We start from the raw sequence: 17,858 nt of genomic DNA on the forward strand, positions 1-17,858 counted from the left end.
GGCACGTGGCGGCGCGGGATTGGATGAAGCGGCGGCGCGCGGTGGCGTTGGACATGTCCGGCGGCGGGGATGAAATGTCCGGTGGCGCGCGGGGAGCGGGGCTAGGGTTGGACTGCGCGAAAATCCGGAGGAGATCACATATTTATAGGTAGAGGGAGCTAGGAGACTCCAAATGAGGTGCGGTTTTCGCCCACACGATCGTGATCGAACGACCGAGAGCATGGAGGGGAGTTGGATGGGTTTTGGGCCACTTTGGGAGGGGTGTTGGGCTGCACACGAAAGAGGCTTTTACGGTTACCCGGTTAACCGTTGGAGTACCAAACGACCTCCAAATGGCACGAAACTTGACAGGCGGTCTACCGGTGCTATACCAAGGCCGCTTGGCAAACCTCGGTCCATTCCGAGACCGTTTAACACCCGCACATGAAAAGAGGTAAAAAGGGGTGCCGGGAGACATAGGAGTGCCGGATTGGAAAACGGACAACGGGGAAAATGCTCGGATGCATGAGACGAACACGTATGCAAAATGAAATGCACATGATGACATGATATGAAATGCAGATGATGACATGGCAAAGTGCAACACGCAAGCACATGACATGGCAATGACGACGAATAACTGAAGGACACCTGGCGCATCGAAACTGGGGCGTTACAATCAAGGAGCGAAGCTCTTCCTTCAGCTTCCTCAATCTCACTTCCTATGAAGATCGGATGAGAGTCTGACCCAGTGCTGCTTGCCGGAAGACAGATCCAGTGCTGGAGCGGTTGGGTGTGGTGGGAGAGAAGATTGAAGATGATACAAGAACCCTTGTGGAAAAGCTCACTAACAAAGATGATATTGATGATATCATGTTGGTCGCCATCGTGGGTGTGGGTGGGATCGGCAAGACCACCCTTGCAAAGAAGGTCTTCAATGATGAGGCTATCCAACACGGGTTCAATACGAAGATATGGTTGAGTGTCACAAAACAATTCAGCGAGGCTGAGCTACTCAAGACTGCCATCATCACCGCCAAAGGAAAGCTCCCAGACGGCGGGGCTCAAGATAAATCTCTACTTGTGCCGGCTCTTGCCGTCGCCATAAAAGACAAGAAGTTCTTTCTTGTCTTGGATGACATGTGGGGAGACAATGAATGGAACAACTTGCTCAAGGACCCGTTCAGCTACGGCGCTCCTAGTAGCCGAGTCCTTGTCACCACAAGACATGTGACTGTTGCCCGAGGCCTAAAAGCCGTGCAACCCGTACCACCATGTTGACAAATTGGGACCTGAAGATGCATGGTCATTACTTACCAAGCAGGTGAGAGTTACATCAACTCTATCTCAAATAAATAATACAATGGTTATTTGTTAACAGTTTAACGAGTCAAGAAATTTATGCGTTCACTATTGACTCTGGGCTTAAACTGATTGCAGATACTGACAACGGAGAAAAGTGAACCAACGATTGATATGCTAAAAGATATCGGATTGCAAATTATAGAAAAATGTGATGGGTTACCTCTTGCCATAAAAGTGATGGGAGGACTCCTATGCCAGAAGGAGAAATCACGCCATGCTTGGGGAAAGCTCTTGAATGATGCTGCATGGTCAGTATCCCAAATGCCTGAAGAGCTAAATAATGCAATATATCTTAGCTATGAGGACTTGTCCCCTTGTTTAAAACAATGCTTCTTGCATTTTTCACTTAAACCTAAAAAGACAATGTTTCAAGATTGCGAATATGTCGGCATGTGGATTGGTGAAGGATTTGTTCATGGGGACTCAGATAGATTGGAAGAACTTGGATTTGAGTACCATAAGGAGCTAGTACTAAGGAACCTTATAGAGCCCGATACATCATATCCTCGTTCATTTGCTCAATATGTCAGTAGAAATGAATCACTAGTACTGAACAATGGAGAGTCTACTCGTAATACTAGCAGTATGCAAAGATATCTTAGGTTGTCTGTAGAAACAAAAGGAGTAGAATCAGATACATTTGAGTTGAGAAGTCTACAAGAGCAAAAATCACTAAGATCCATAATGTTAATTGGTAATTTCAAGATTCAGCCTGGTGATTCTTTGGTTATTTTTTCAAGTTTACGGACTCTACATATGGAGTCTATAGACTGTGTTGCATTGCTTGAATGTTTGCATCAACTGAAACACTTGAGGTACTTGGCAGTAAAAAACTGCAATGGTATAAATAGCTTGCCAGATGACATCCACAAGATAAAATTGTTGCAACATCTTAGTTTTGATAGTTGCGGGAATCTTGTGAGCCTTCCTAATAGCATTGTGAAGTTACAAGAGCTGCGATATCTTGACCTTGATGGCACATGTGTAACTGGTGTGCCTAGGGGTTTCCATGCTCTAAGAAATTTGAGGACAATATTTGGGTTCCCAGCTCAAATGGATGGTGATTGGTGCAGTTTGGAAGAGCTTGGGCCTCTTTCTCATCTTAGGTGCATCAGATTAGTGGGTCTACAGAATGTATCTGCTAGTTCATTCGCCAGGAAGGCCAGGCTTTGTGAAAAGGTGCATCTCTCCATTCTGCGTTTAAACTGCAGCAGTGGATTTGGCGATGATGAACAGAAGAAAGGAAGTGTCAGCGAGAAAGATCAAAGAGTAATTAGAGTAATTGAGGAGGTGTTTGATGGTCTATGTCCTCCACCTTGCATACAGCATATTTATATCCAAGGATATTATGGGTGCCAGCTCCCAAGATGGATGAGGGACACATCAACGGCACTCCTCAAGTCCTTGAAGATTCTACAGCTGCGTGACCTGGCTTGCTGCACTCAACTCCCTGATGGACTGTGTCAGCTCCCTTGTTTGGAGCACCTAGAGGTATTCCGGGCTGTAGCAATTAAGCGTGTGGGTCCTGAATTTGTGCAGCCTTATAGTCACCATCATCATCCTTCATCCCGGGTTGTGGTTGCTTTTTCAAGACTGCACGAGCTGATCTTGAATGGACTGGTGGAATGGGAGGAGTGGGAGTGGGAGGAGGAGCTTTTTATTCAAAGTTGCAAATTGAGGTGTATCCCTCCTGGCCTAGCCACACATGCAAGGACTTTGAAAAAGTTAACCATATCAAATGTCCAGCGACTTCAGTCCGTGGAGGACTTTGCTTCTGTAGTCCAGCTTGATCTATTTAACTTACCCAACCTGACTAATATCTCCAATTTCCTCAAGTTGCAAAAGCTTGGGGTCTATTGCTGCCAGAACCTTAAGTCTCTGCATGGGATGGATCAACTCCCAAGACTCGTGTTGACAGTTCACTATGACACACCACTCCCGTTATACCTGCAAGCTGTAAAGCCATGTCATTTGTTGTTGGACTGCGGTCCAGAGGCACTAGCTTGCATGGCTTTGGGAAAATCTGGTCCTGAGTGGGACAAGTTCGGTCATATTCAGCATGTTGAGGCTTATGCAGATGATCTTGGTGCACATATTGAAAAGAAATGGCACCTATTTTATACAAGCGAGCCGTACAGCATGGTGACCCACAGGTAATATATATTGTTAACTCATTGCTCTTCCGGTATGTGTAGCTAATCTGTTTTCTGAATCTACTATCGTTGATTCCATATCATCTTTGTAGTTCAGTGGTACATATGCTAGAGCCTGAATATACACTTGCCGCAATCTCGTTTTGCTTGGCAGGAGTGGTCATGGTCTGAAACAGTGTGAAGACATCGAGGATGTACAAGACAACCAAGACCAATGACCCTGACATGACTCTTGGTGAGGAAGGAGTGACAAGTTAAGGAGGCATCAACATTCCATTGTTAACTTCCCGCTAGCTACATACACATACAGTGCTGCTCACACAACTTGACGTGCAGCAAGATTAGTCCCTGTTTTGTATCCCTCCCAGTTTTCTTTGGTTATTAGTACTAGCAGTGGTTATTTAATTCGGCCTGTATGTATGTATATAAGTTAGCTACAGATACCTGCTTGGGACATTAACTGCATGTACTACTGAAGGTGGTCTATCATTCGTTCAATAAAGAAAGAACCTTTTTGTACTACCAATTCTGACTCCAGGTTGAGCTGTAACTGTATGACACTATGAATTTGTTTGTTGGAACATATGCATAGCCAGAGCCCAGAACACAACTGCATATGCATAGTAGTCGTCCGTTTGTTTCTTGTACCGTGACTTTAGAGCTAGCATATTTCACGTAACTATGAACTGAAAGCTAGCATTACTTGCCCTTGATTAACATCTTGAGCCAGCAAGAATTCGGGTTCTGAAAATCAAACAGAGAAAAAACAGGGCACTACACAAGTAGCCCTTCCTGGTTTCCACTTGCACAACCAGGGGGCTTTTGTCACTTTATTTCTTTCGTACGTTTGGTTCTGAAACTTCACACTGATTGACAACAGTAGCACTCAAACAAACTCAGATAGGCATGTAACCAGATTCTACAACTGAATCTGTAACCAAATTCAGACAAGTAGGCAAAGCGAATTCGGTCCTCACTTACTTGTAGCAGAACGGAGTTGATGAAGTCAGCCAGGTTGACCGATCGTACGCCAGGTGGGCGCCGCCTGGTGCTTCCCCGGTCGATGGCCGAACCTGAGTTTTATTTGTATACCAGAGCTGCCTGAATCTGAATATATTTTAACGGTCTCTCACACCATCCCTCTAACGACGACTACTCATTGAGTTGGGTTGTGTGAACATATAAGCTATTTAGCTGCTGGAATAAACTGCATGTACTACGGAACCTGCTGCTGCTTATATCGGTTCATGGGTTCATTTCTTTCATGCATCAATGTAAAAGAAGACGGGGCCTAGAATTACATATGGTTTGTTATAGGTTGTTCTACCTCCTCAAATTATGCATTGACATGTTGACCGGCGCAAGGAAACTGGGGGACGCGTTGGATTTGTTAGTTACCGGAGAGATTCACAACCCACATTGGTTTGTTACTGTGTACGTTTATCGATCATAGAAGAGGAAGAGAGAAGGAAGTTGTAACTAAACCGGAAGTAAAGAAGTTACATCGTCAGGTCAGTTTCAGGTTCTGAAGAATTCCGATACATCGTCCTGTAACTATATCGTTGAATGCCGCTTGTAGACAAGTTGAACTGCCTCTATCACAATTTATAGGTCGCTTCCTTCAACAGCCAAGAGAAGTCTTAAATAATAAAAACCGGCATGGCATGTGCAAGAGACTGACCTTGTGCAGAGGCCATAAGGTCCACATCCACATCGTGTGGTACGTTAATCATATTTAGCTTGGCATACTCGACATAATATATTTTTTGGAGTTGTTTCAGTGCATGTATGTTTTGCACGCATATAATGAACATTGGTTGTGACCATGGGGACGAACTGCTGGTGCATCAACCCTGTTCGAAATACTATTCGCCTGTGAGAAAACTGAAATTATAACTCTGTCCATGATGAAAGGAGTTTATCAGTGCCTGATAATGTGGCACAATGTTTTTGGGGACAGTTAGACTCGAGTATTCACCCAACCGATGGAGAGGCGGCGGAGGAGGAAAGGCTAAAACTCGTTCTGGGGACTGACTGTATGTAGCCAAGCCAAGGGTGTGCCCATTTTGAACATCTCTTCGTATTCTTTTTGGTGAAAGACATGACACCCATATGACCGCAACAGTTAAAACTGAATTAGCCAAGCTCTTCCGTCCCGTTGTATTCCCATATTATCGGCCCGGTTGCATGTCTGTCGTCCATCGCTGCGCGTGGCCTGTTTGCTAGCTATCTCATGCTCTGCACCATCTCAGCAAGCTTCAGATGTCAAGGCAGAGAGAGTGCCAGCCCCGCAATGTTCTTTCTTGATGGCGACTGAGCACAGAAGGTCACCAAGTCTCCATGCTGGCACTCTACCACTGATTAATAGTATGAAGCAAGAGCAACTCTCACAGCTTTGATCAAAGAAAGTGTCAAACACCCATGCATACAACCAGTCATTATTGCACTTATACTCATGTTCCAAGTGCCTCCCACTTCTACCGCGACATTAGTGCCATTCCATGAACCGTCCCTCCTACCCATAGTTAAGCTAAAACCTTGTTGCTTCTTCATCTGACCCAACCGTTACAGGAGCTCTGAGACGGGAAATCTTGATTTTTTGTAGATGTAATTTTCAGAGTTGGACTTCCATCGAGGTTAGGGTTATGTGTAAGTGCAAAGAGTGATTTCAGAAAAAAGTGTATTCGCAATGATGGCTCAGACTGAAGTTCTTGTTTTCAACCAGATGTTTGCCATGACACTCCCACCCATTTATCATGTGAATACTCTAGTGCAATGAATGTGAAGTTGCTTAATCATAATGTTACAATAGATATTTAGACTAACAATAAAATTGAAAAAGGTTGGCCACCACCCATATTGTGATGATTGCGGCCATGTAAATTGCTGCTTCTTATTTGTTTTTCTCCGTAGAACACGGAATAAGAGTATAGTGTTTTCAAGTGTTGGGACACCTGCCCAAAAGTTACAAACTATAATCTCAATAAATGGAAGAATACAACTGCGTGGTAATATCCGAGTGGTGGATCCGGGGTCATGTGATGGAGTTCCTCCTCCGAGCCGCATCGTCCGAGCAAGACCACGTCGTTAACGGACATATTCACCCACCAAAGCTATCACTTGTTCTGGTGTCGGATGACCTTATTGCAAATTTTCTGGTTTTGGATGCATCATCAGTGACGGGCTTGAGGACACATCGGTGACTTGTTCTCATTGCTCACCTTAATATTGGGCGTTTAACGCGTAAGTTTAGACAGTGAAGGCCTAGTCCGTGCAAATCTACTCTACATTAGATCAGAGAGTATCTACAGTTTTGGGATTTCCTCTATGTTTCCATGTTCCTAGTGCCTCACATGCCTAGGCTCCTAGTATGTACTGCATCAACTTATTCTAACCATGTACATGTATGAGCCACACAACATCAGCTCCGCATAGACGCTCTTGCTCACTCGTTATCTTGCCTCTGTGACTTATCGCAGCTTGAGTTGCTCCACTATATCTGGGGTCACACTGCTCTGCACATACCAATTATATGGGAGGAGCATGTTCTTAGCCAGCTTTCATCCATTCAAATTCAATGACATGCATGGTGGTAAATGACCAGCCTATTAACTAGCAGGTTGTCGAACCAATTCATGTTATGACAGTACAACCGACCAAGGCCGAGTAAATAGCAAAAAACTACCACATTATGGGCTACGATTACGGGAAACTACCACTTTCTTAATTTCCTAAAATGCTATCACTATTTTGGTTGGCTATTCCAAAAAACCCAAGTGACTGAATGGTTAAATTTTAATCATGATTATGACATGGAGAACCCACCTGTCAGTTCCAACATGTGCAATGGTACGGCCCTGCACAATAAGAATGTAGGACGTCTAATTTTACTTTTTTTACAAGAGAGCCTAAACTTTGATTTTAGAGGTACGACCCTACACAACAGGAATGTTAGATATCAAATTTTAACCAACTTTGAATTACTGTCAGGTATATTGGGTAATAAAGATTGATCGAGGAACTCCAATATATGTGGAAAATGCACATTCCATAACATTTCGTTGGTGCTAGCTTATTATTTTTAGCTCTAGTGTCAGTAGTTTAATAAGAATGTATATGTGAAGTCAACATAAATATATCTGAATGGATCAACACATCATGGTAGTTGTGAGACGAAAGAAATCTCATGCAATTTTTTGACAACTATTTTTGTGGAATGGGGAAAGGTGTGTAATTGTGACATTTTATTTACTTGGTTTTGGTGAACTTCCAACAATTATCTCTTTCTCCACCCATCTCTCATTGAACATATTGAACAACCATATTTTTCTTGTCTTTTAAATTTCTGTAGATGAGCGTGATAAAAGATCTCTCTGTACCGTCCTTGCACATGCCCACATTTGAATTTGATGTTTCAGACCCACTTAAATAAATAAAATAGGTTCAACAATGTCATAGAGTCTTGAAACAAAATAAAGGCGAGCTCACATAGAGCCTCGACGCCAAAACAAGGAAAGGCCATAAAGCCACAACCGGCTGGCAAAATAAAGATAGAAAAACTAATTGCCTATCCTATTACAAGACCGCCATCCAAACCGGTTGAAGATATCCCGCGCTACCATCTCCCACCGAACAGATCCAGTAACCAAACGCTCCCTGGCCTCCGTCGGAGTAAGTAAGGACCACATACGGATCAGCGCCATAGCACGGAATACAACCTGCAAAAAGTGAATAGTAGTTATTCTGTTAAAAGCCAAATCATTTATGCAGTTCCAAATTGCCCATAACAACACACAAACTCCTACACGAATATGTCTAGCTATATCGGACTCTATCCCATCCAGCCACGTTCCAAATAACGACCCGACCGAAGTCGGAGGAGTAATGTTAAAGGCAATTTGCACGGAGCGCCACATAATTCTCGCCAACGGACACTCAAAGAAGAGATGCTTAATGGTCTCGTCCTGATCACAGAAGCTACACCTAGTAGATCCTGTCCAATTGCGCTTAACCAAGTTGTCCTTTATAAAAATAACCTGTTTATGGAGAAACCACATAAACACTTTAATTTTCAAAGGAACTTTTACTTTCCAAACATGTTTGGAACTAGGAATGACAGTCGAGTTAATAACATCGATGTACATCGACTTAACAGTAAATTGTCCAGACCTAGTAAGTTTACAACACAACTGATCGGGCTGATGAGCTAGCTGGACTTCCATCAGTCTACGCACCAGATGAAGCCAAGCTTCCCATCTATCACCAACAAGCACCCTCTAAAACTGAATATTAAGGGGAATGAACTGCATAATCGTTGCAACTAGCGCATCACGTCGCTAGACAATACGATACAGGGTTGGGTACTGTAGTGCTAATGGTGTATCACCCAGCCAATTATCCTCCCAGAACCGTGTATCATTGCCATCACCGACAATAAACTTTGTTCTATTAAAGAAGACTGTCTTAACTCTCATAAGCCCTTTCCAAAACGGCGAATTAGTTGGTCTCACTATCACCTGTGACAAAGTTTTGGAATGCAGATACTTGTTGCGGAGAATCTGCGCCCAAGTTGCGTCAGTCTGAACTGAAAGCTTATACAACCACTTACTAAGCAGGCATCTGTTCTTGACGTCAAGATTCTCGATACCCAAACCCCCTTGGTCCTTTGGTCGACAAGTAACATCCCACTTGGCGAGTCTATACTTTCTCTTAAGTTCATCACTCTGCCAAAAAAATCTTGATCGGTAGAAGTCCAGCCTTTTCCTAACCCCCACTGGAACCTCAAAGAAAGATAGTAGGAACATCGACATACTTGTGAGCACCGAATTAATAAGAATTAACCGGACTCCATATGACATAAGTTTGCCCTTCCAGCAACTAAGTTTCTTTTCAAACCAATCTTCGATGCATTTTCACTCTCTGTTCGTTAGCTTACGATGGTGAATGGGTATACCTAGTTAAGTAAAAGGTAAAGCCCCTAATTCACATCCAAACAATTGCCTATAAGCCTCTTGTTCCTCCTTGGCTCTACCAAAGTAGAACAACTCGCTTTGATGAAAGTTAATCTTTAACCCGGTCAATTGTTCAAATAAGCATAACACCAGCTTCATATTTCTCGCTTTTGCCAGGTCATGCTCCATAAAGATGATTGTATCATCAGCGTACTGCAGAATGGACACATCCCCATCAACTAGGTTGGGCACCAAGACACCCACCTGATCGGCCTCCTTTGCCCTACCTATGAGAATTGCCAACATGTCAACCACAATGTTGAACAAAATAGGGGACATTGGATCTCCTTGCCTCAGGCCTTTGTGTGTCTGGAAATAATGCCCTATATCATCATTTATTTTAATTCCAAGGCTCCCTTTTTGCGTAAAGGATTCTACCTCGCGTCGCCAAGCCTCATCAAAACCCTTCATACACAAGGCCTGTTGAAGGAATGGCCATTTGACTTTGTCGTACGGTTTTTTGAAATCCACTTTGAAAACAACCCCATCCAGCTTTTTCGTGTGGATTTCATGGAGTGTTTCATGAAGGACCACTACCCCCTCAAGGATATTCCTGTCCGACATGAAAGCAGTTTGGGTAGGCTGCACAACAGCATGCGCGATCTGTGTGAGCCTATTGGTCCCGACCTTGGTGAAATTTTGAAACTAACATTTAAAAGACAGATTGGCCTGAATCGCTCAATTCTCACAACCTCTGTTTTCTTAGGAAGAAGGGTGATCGTTCCAAAATTGAGCTGAAAAAGATGAAGTTGTCCAGCAAACAGATCATTGAACAAAGGCAACAAATCCCCTTTAATGATATGCCATCATTTCTTATAAAACTCCGCTGGAAATCCATCGGGGCCCGGCGCCTTGTTATTCATGCCAAACACGTTGGCCGAGCATCTAATGTGTTGATCACAGTTCAGCCTAATGTTAGCACAGGATAACTGTATGCCGAGATGACCCCATCTTTTTTTTGCCGCACCACGAGGCCCAACCGAGATTGACGCAGCCGCCTCCTCTGCTTAGTCTCGCCGGACGGCCGAGCGAGCCGATCCCCAAATCCGGGACAGCGCCAGCGAGGCAATCTTCTTCCTCTTCCGCCTCATTCCGTCCATTCTTCCTCGCTCCATAACCGTAGGATCGCCGTAGCACCTCTGCGGACTGGCCAGCCAGCCGGCTGGTCGAGGGGTTGGAACGGGAGTAAGGAATTGCCTAGATAGTAAGGAATCGAGATATGAATCCTTGACCCCACAAATTTGTCTGACCCACCCCACAGCTAAACATTCACTGGTCTGAATTAATTGTGTGCCAATTAGTTCTCAGGCAAGCAAAGATAGATCATTTTTGTTGAAAAAAAACTGTAGGGTACAATATTTAGTTTCCTTTTTGGCGAGACAATGTTTAGCTGTTTTTGATATGAGAGGAAGGACAAAAAGGAATGTACAGCCCCCACAACATAAAGTGCACCACGCTCCACGCACCAAAAAAGATATAAAGAAGCAAAGCTACTAGTACCAGATCCCGATGATATATGCCTTGCTTCACCTCGAGCATGAATTCAGACAGAATTCACATGCCTTGCCCAGGCAAAGAAGAAAAGAAAGATTATATTCATTGCCATCTCTCGATAAGATATTCTTGCTTGCCTTGTAGTCAGGTAGGTAGGTTTCAGGTTCTCACACAGCACCTGTTGCCGGCTAATATTCTTTGCTGGCGATCCAAGGAAAGGAAAGACATCATCTCAAGTGCCCAAGTTAAGTATCCATCTCATTGCAAATGAGTATAATTAAGATGCCAATGCAAATTTGCAGCTGCGCTAACTATATATACACACGTACCTGACAAATGGTGCGTGTGTTATCAATCAAAAATCAATATACCACACACACATCAGTTGCATGCAAACAGAGCCAGAGAACAAAATGCGACCTTCCGAGTCAGCCCCTGAGTTGCTGATGATGGCTGCTCGGGAGGGCAATTCGGCAAGATTGCGTGATCTTCTGGGCAACCACGATGCAACTGCGACTGCAGTTCAGCTCGTTGTGCCCATGCCTGAAGTCATCGTCAACATTGAGGAAAACTCCCTCGCCATCAGCAGGGTGGAGTCAATTCTCCATGTGGTTGCAGCTTCTGGAGACACTTCTGAGTTTCTGGAGAGCGCAAGTCTGATCCACAGCAAGGCCAAGCACCTCCTAGGCACCGGCAATAACAAGGGGGACACGCCCTTGCATTGCGCAGCCGGAGCTGGGAGGATCAAAATGGTCTCTCACCTCATCCATCTGGCGATGGCGGATGGGGGTGGTGACGCGAGAGTGAAGGCAGTGCTGAGGAAGCAGAACAACAAAGGCCAGACAGCCCTCCATGAGGTCCTTCGCTTGTCCGACAAGAAGATGATCAGGGGAATGGTTGAGAAGCTAATGGAGGTCGATGCAGAATTGGCTCGCCTCCCGATTGCTAATGGCACCTCGCCATTGTACCTGGCTGTCTCGCTAGGACACGATGATATTGCGGAGCTGCTGTATTCTAAGGACAAGGCGTTGTCCTACTCTGGACCAGATGGACAAAACGTCTTGCACGTTGCAGTTCTCAGGAGCCAAGGTTTGTATTATTGTTGTACGATTTTCGAGGAGTATTTCTGTTCCGTCCCATCATATTTTATGCATTTTTTGGTTCCCAACTAGCACAGTGGCCCCTGCTAATGGGTGGGCAGCATCTTCAGTTTATGCAATTATTGTTTAAAACCTAAACAATCTCGTTTGCTATAATACTGGAAAGTTCATTTATTATGCAATGGGCTTTAAGGTTTCAATGAAAATCGTTGGTAGCGTGTTGTGTGTGTTATGATTGTCGTGATAAAAGTCATAAGTTATAACAAACAAATAATGAGTATGAAAACTTTGGAATCTCTTACATTTATTTGTTTTAGTTTGGGAAATCTTTTATTTCAATTGATTTTGTAAGCATATATTTAATTAGATAGAAATAACGAAATTTAATATAAATTAGTGGGTTGGTGAACGAAATATTTTGAATCTTCTTGCCCTTTCTAAACAAGTAATGTTCCTCCCGTCTATCATCTCGGTCTATCTCCATTTCATCCACGTTGTGTTTCCAATAGGCTATGGCTTGACACGGCCAAACATGTTTGCCGATGTGCAAGTTTTACTCGAGATTTAAAGAAAGTTGGGAACCAGGGCTGGATGTCTTTAATGCTAAATATCAATAATTATTGCATATTTGGTGTATCTAGTAGCTAGAAGCATTACAACAAGCATATCACAATTACCTCCAATCTCGTGATGACATATAGGATAATTTATTTATAACATTTCAAATAATTATAGAATTATAATCAACATTGATTGTAAGTTGATGTATTATTTCACAATGATTCTAGTTTTATCTGTGTAGATATACACACTATAGAAAATGTCTTTGTACCCATTTATATAAGTTATGAATATATTGTATTTTATAAAAAAAAATCATATTCTAACAGTTGATGATATGTAATATATGGTCTTTCAATCATTCTCAACTTTGTATTTTGGATTCCATCTAGTTCACAAATAAGTGATATTTGTGACATAGCTTCAACCAGTCCTGTAGAACTCTGAGCACCAATATCATGTAAATCATTTAGACTAGAAACCTAGAAATCACATGAATAGTTTTCTCTTGAAACACATTATTTACAAAATATTATAATTGTCATAGGTATCAAGCATATATTACAATAAATTTTAGTGGTTGATCCTGAAGACCGTGTCAATATCCGAGCGTTGCTTCATTGTGATATGGAGGGAATAAAAAAATGATGTATCAGTTTTTTCTCCAATAAAGGGTGTTTTTATTAACTCATAATGAAGTATCAAGAGGATACAAAGCATAATGATTATACACCCAGCCTCTGCATAATTAGGAAACAAACAGCCAACGCAAGCTCACACACATTGTAGAAATAAAACACCTACAACATTAAAGTCATATAAGACGGAAACTATGCGTACAGCACGGAGGATGGAGGCCCATTCGTAGACTATGCCGCCACCCATATGGGGGAAAACCTCCCAGGCTACCCACTCCAACCACGTATATAGACGTAAACAATGATCGGTACTCGATTCAATGTAGCGTAGACCACGTACAGAGCGAATCTGTAGAACGGTACATAACATGCAAAGAGGAGATGAAAGTTTTTTCATGAAAAATCATATCATTTATACATAGCCAAAGCAGACATAATATGGAAAATTCTCCCACCCTTATTAGTATATAAAACTTGTTAGGTATGCCATTGAGCCGATATATATATTGGCAACACTTTGGGCGGTTAAAAATTGGATGCTACATGAATGGCTGAACAAGCAGAACGTGCAAAATTGCGCCAAAAAAGATGTGTTTAATTATATCGCCATGATGACAAAAATGACACTTCTTGCTTCCCTGGCAATTGTGTTGTGCGAGGTTGTCCTTTATCAGCACAACTCCTTGGTGAAGGTATCACATGATATTTGTTTTACTTTTAGTGGTACTTTTTACTTCCATATTTTGTTGTTGTCCACTGGAGTCTCCGAATGAGAAAGCACATGGTACTTAGAGTAGGCTGTGAAAGACTAATTTTGAGTAAGATTCCAGTGAAACACGTCCAGGACCTGGGTCAGGTGCATCAAATTCAAGCAGCCAACCAAATCCTACCTGATAGATATATCCGGTGGGTACGAGCTCAGAACTTGCACAAGTGCAACATTGTTATCATGTGAAATGCGCTACAAGGCTGGGTACTGCTCCCTCAGAGTAGCATTTTGCAGCCAATTTCCTTGATTAGAATGGATCCAAAGCAGAAAATATGTTTCTTTGCCGTCATCAGTCCTACCTAGAAATGTGAATCTTCAGGTTTGCAATATGCATGCAACACAACTTTTGGGCCCAAATATAATATTGCGCAAGAGACTTAGCTAGACCCTTTCCTTGGTAAGAAACTTATACGACCATTTACTAAGTAAGGACTTTTTTTGACGTGGAGATCATGTATAACAACTTCTCCCTGGTCTTTTGGTTGACAAATCATGCTCCATTTGATCATACTATAATTTTCTTTTGTTGTCGCCTTGCTAGAGGAATGTGGATCTATATTAATCCAGCCGTTGCAGGGCCCAGTTTGACAGTTGGAAAAATGAGAGCTTATAGAAAACCATGTTTGTGAGCACAAAATTTATTAATACTTGTTGTCCTCCAACAGAAAGCAACTTGCATTTACAAATACGTAGGCAATTCTCTAAGTACTCTTCAACGTACTTCCACTCTGCATTAGTGATGCACCGATAATGATTTGGCATTCCCAATTATATAATCTAGAATTGGCCTTGCGCACAATTGAACAAATTGGTGTATTGCGAGGCTGCCTCACCGGTTCTCCCAAATAAAACAATTCACTTTTGAGGAAATTAATTTTTGAGACCTGGCATCTTCTCTAAAGATGAAAGCAAAAGTTTCAGATTTCTAGCCTTGTCAAGGTAATGTTTCATAACAAAGATTGTGTCATATGCATATTGCAGAATGTAAATACCCCATCCACAAGACATGGCACTACCCCTACAATTTGGTCTTCCTGTTTGGCACTCAATCAAAATGGCCAACATGTTTGCAAGATTGTTGAATAATACTGGAGATAATGGATCACCTTGATATAGTCCTTTCTTCGTCTGGAAGTAATGGCTAACCTTGTCATTGACCTTTATAGACACACTCACTCCAGCAGCCAAATTTTTGACCCACACATGCCATTCTCTGAGACGACCTTCATTCTAAGGGTCTGCTAGAGAAAAAACAAGTTGAATTTGTCATAGGCTTTTCTCAAAGTTGATTTAGAATATTATCAAAAACATGTTCTTTCCGTTGCATCTATTGAGTGGTCTCACAAAGGATCTCTAAACGCCATCCAGGATATTTCTTCTTTTCACGAAAGTCGTTTGAGATAGCCGAACAACATGGTTGGCAACCGCATTGAGCCTATTAGTCGCTACTTTGGTGAAAATTTTGAATCTCACAATAAGGAGACAAATGGGTATGTACTGTTGAACCTGTTGAACCTCCTTACTCTTTGGCAAAACATATTATTTCACCAAAAAATTAGCCTGGATAGGTCATGTTGGTGAGCATGAAGAGAACTAAACATCTCTATAATGTCGGACTTGATGACATCCCATATTTCCTAATAGAACTCTCTGAGAAAGCCATCTAGACCCAGAGCTCTGTTGTGCTCCATTTGGAATACCCCAGCTCTTAGCTCCACTTCCAAGAAAGGTGTAGTGAGATGTCATTTTCTTCTGCCTTAACGTATGGTATATCATCCGTTTGTGACTCGTCGGTGGCTATATGTCCCTCATCCAGAGTCCCAAATATAGAATTTTAGTAATTTGTGATAAACTCTTTAAGTTCCAATACTTCGATCCAGTCTTAGTCCTGTTGGAGATAATGAATACACGTTTTCCTGTGATGTCCATTGGCAACCATATGGAAATATTGTGTGTTACTATCACCTTATTTAATGAACTAGGCTATAATCTCGGCTAACATTTGATTTCCTCTTCTTGTAAGAGTGGTGTTATCAGCTCATTAGATTGGTCTTTAATCCCAATCTCTTGTGAAGATAGAGCATGAGTCTCAGCAGTTTTCCCGATGTCTTCAATTGTACTGATGAGATGTTACTTTTATTTTTTATATAAACCGCTGATGTGTTTGGCCCATCAAGTTAGAAATTATCGTGTGGCATGGATTTTAAAATTCCATCTATGGATCGGTGTTCAACCAACATCCAGCCTTTGCCAAATGTTCTTGATCAGATGGGCAAAGCCCTCCTAATGTAACCATCCCAATTCAAATATGAATGGGTCGCATGTAGCCGACGGATTCATAGAATTAGAGTAAAAAATGGAAGTCATGGTCCAAAGGAGACTAGATACGCTCAAGTGCGTGCACAGTTAGGAGTCGGTATTTTAGTTTCCTGGTGGTATCCATGAGCGCATGATCAAGTTTCTCATATTTCGACATCGGGTGATCATTGGCTCAGGTGAACTGGCAACTTGGCAGACTAGCCTCTACTTGGTCAAAACTGGTGACTTGGCATACTTTTTATTTACTCAATATAACTGGTTGATATTACCCAACTTGTGCTCTTTCATTTAAACATGTATGGAGGTAACTAAATTATGCTTAAATGCATGCAATAACTATCAATTCTAGGAATAATGTGTTTAAGCATGTATAGTAGGGTTTGGATCATGGATATTGTGTCTTAGTGTATCTTTTTGGTGATGCCTATTTCTTACATGTTTGTCTATTGCCCCTGCTACTATGTTTGTAGGGATCACAAATAAGCTACTAGAATGGAACAGGGACCTCAGCAAACAAGGTGACTGACGTAACGGAAGTACGCCTCTACATTTTGCAGCATCATGTGGTTTTGATCAAGCGGTCATGTCGTTGATAAATGCTGACAAATGTTCAGCATATCGGCCTGACAACAAGGGGTCCTTTCCTATACACATAGCAAACAAGGCTTGTGTAGTTCGTGTGTTGTTGGAGAAGTGCCCCGACTGCGCTGAACTAAGGGACGCCCAGGGCAGAACCTTCCTCCATCTTGTCATCTGTGACAAAAAAGACACTCTATTTCGTTATATTTTTGGTCTTTTTCGTGCGAGCCATCAAGTGTGGAGGTTTGCATCGATCATGGATAAGCAGGACAATGAAGGTAACACAGGGTTACACCTTGCTGTCCTGGCTGGAAGAGTACGTACTTTACATTGCTTACTGTGGAACAAGGAAATCCAGCTGAATTTACCAAATAACAATGGGCAAACTGCATTAGATCTTGCACTGAGCAAGAAACCCACTGGTGTTCATTTTGGGGTGGTACGTAAATCTATCTTACTAATTATATTTTTTTAATAATAGAAAGATCTAATCTTTCATTTGGTACATCTCAGTTGTAACAGCTTATCCATATCAACTTATACTATGGCATTGCACGTTTGACAGAAAATTGGCGCCATAGCATGTTAAATGGTGTTAAATTGTACTATGTGTTTAGCGTGATACCCCTACAAATCCTATAGCGCCAACATATCGGGCTATTTAAAACTATATTTACAAGTAATTTCAAACTATATATTATACCCCGCGTGTTGATGCAGGAATTTATCTCAGTGAGATATGGTTCTATATAACCTTAGCATTTGGATTAACAATACGAGAATTGAAACTAGAATACAGATAATTTATTGTGTTTTTATTGTATGTTTGTAGAATCCTACGACAATATGAAAAATTAGACTAAACTACATGTAATTCGTTGTGTTTTATT

General features: G+C 42.1%; 1 protein-coding gene and 1 pseudogene across 3 annotated transcripts in view; both read left to right on the top strand.

Annotated features, from left to right (window-relative positions):
• Positions 1-3,715, top strand: part of LOC123094105 (putative disease resistance protein RGA4) — an 8,067-nt pseudogene extending 4,352 nt beyond the window's left edge.
• A 7,528-nt stretch (positions 3,716-11,243) lies between these two features.
• LOC123094148 (ankyrin repeat-containing protein At5g02620-like) overlaps positions 11,244-17,858 on the top strand; it is an 8,108-nt gene continuing 1,493 nt past the window's right edge. Inside the window, exons 1-2 of one of the 3 annotated variants that reach the window (XM_044516204.1) lie at positions 11,244-12,091; positions 16,860-17,407. In XM_044516204.1, coding sequence (XP_044372139.1) covers positions 16,973-17,407 — 435 coding nt within the window. In that variant the 5' untranslated portion in view covers positions 11,244-12,091; positions 16,860-16,972. Of the gene's footprint in view, positions 12,092-16,705; positions 17,408-17,858 lie in introns of those variants that run through there. The other 2 variants (XM_044516206.1, XM_044516205.1) reach the window with 2 other exon arrangements.

This window comes from Triticum aestivum, chromosome 4B (assembly GCF_018294505.1).
Source record: "Triticum aestivum cultivar Chinese Spring chromosome 4B, IWGSC CS RefSeq v2.1, whole genome shotgun sequence".
Classification (NCBI taxonomy): domain Eukaryota; kingdom Viridiplantae; phylum Streptophyta; class Magnoliopsida; order Poales; family Poaceae; genus Triticum; species Triticum aestivum.